Below are 1,220 nucleotides of genomic sequence, written 5' to 3' on the forward strand. Positions count from 1 at the left end.
GTGGGGCCTGAACTCTGGGCCTGGGCGCTGTCCCTCAGCTCTTCAGCTCAAGGCTAGCGCTCTACCACTTGAGCCACAGCACCACTTCCCGTTTTTTTTTCTTTTTGCTTATGTGGTGCTGAGGAATCGAACCCAGGGCCTCAGGCATGCCAGGCAAGTGCTCTACCACTGAGCCACCTTCCCAGCCCCAGTACTTGAGACTCTTATCTCCAATAAACCACTAGAAAACCGGAAGTGGCGCTTTGACTCAAGTGATAGAGCGCTAACCTTGAACTGAAGAGCTGAGGGACAGCGCCCAGGCCGAGTTTAGGCCCCAAGATCAACAACAACAAAAGAGAGAGAGAGAGAGAGAGAGAGAAATGGGCTGGGAATGTGGCTTAGTGATGGAATACTTGCCTAGCATGCATGAAGCCCTGGGTTTGATTCTTTAGTACCACATAAACAGAAAAGGCCCAAAGTGGCGCTGTGGCTCAAGTGGTAGAGTGCTTCCCTTGAGTACAGAGAGGCTCAAGGAGAGTACCCAGGCCCTTAGAAACATCAATTCTATACATACTTTTACATATTTTCCATGTAGAAGATATGGAGACTGGAAATCATGCTGACAGTTGGAGTAGGCCATCCCTAGTCCCATGCCAGAACCAAAGGCTAACGGCCACGTTCTTCCTGTGGACAGAAAAAGGAAATCTCAGTAGGGAGCATTAGAGGATGAAGCCCCAAACCTTAAGCACGCTTCACTTGGAATCTGCTTATTACATACCTCCATGCTAAGTTTGAGGAAATGGTGGTTCAACTCAAGAACAGCACAGTCTCTGCCAGTTCCAACCATCCTCTCAGCTGAACTAGTTCTTTTCTTTTTTTTTTTTTTGGTCAGTCGTGGGGCTTGAACTCTGGGCTTGGGCGCTGTTCCTGCGCTCTTCAGCTCAAGGTCAGCGCTCTACCGCTTGAGCCACAGCGCAACTTCCGGTTTTCTAGTGGTTTATTGGAGATAAGAGTCTCACGGACTTTCCTGCCCGGGCTGGCTTTGAACCAGGATCCCCTCAGATCTCACCTCCTGAGTAGCTAGGATTACAGGCATGAGCCACCAGCGCATGGCTGAACTACTTCTTTTTCTTTTTTTTTTTTGTGGGGGGGGGGAGATAAGGTTCTCACAGATTTTCCTGCTTGGGCTGGTTTCAAACCCCTCCCTGCCATTTGTAATTGTTTTCTTTTTTTTTTTTTTT

The 1,220-nt window shown here is 48.7% G+C and overlaps 1 protein-coding gene across 1 annotated transcript in view; it reads right to left on the minus strand.

Annotated features, from left to right (window-relative positions):
• Positions 1 to 763, minus strand: part of Minos1 (mitochondrial inner membrane organizing system 1) — an 18,000-nt gene extending 17,237 nt beyond the window's left edge. The window contains exons 1-2 of the mRNA XM_013032638.1: positions 736 to 763; positions 554 to 684 (exon numbers count right to left, since the gene is read on the minus strand). Of these exons, the coding sequence (XP_012888092.1) occupies positions 554 to 684; positions 736 to 763 (159 nt within the window). The remainder of the gene's footprint in view (positions 1 to 553; positions 685 to 735) is intronic.
• Positions 764 to 1,220: the final 457 nt, after the last annotated feature.

This window comes from Dipodomys ordii, unplaced genomic scaffold (genome assembly GCF_000151885.1).
Source record: "Dipodomys ordii isolate 6190 unplaced genomic scaffold, Dord_2.0 Scaffold6, whole genome shotgun sequence".
In the NCBI taxonomy this organism is placed as follows: Eukaryota; Metazoa; Chordata; class Mammalia; order Rodentia; family Heteromyidae; genus Dipodomys; species Dipodomys ordii.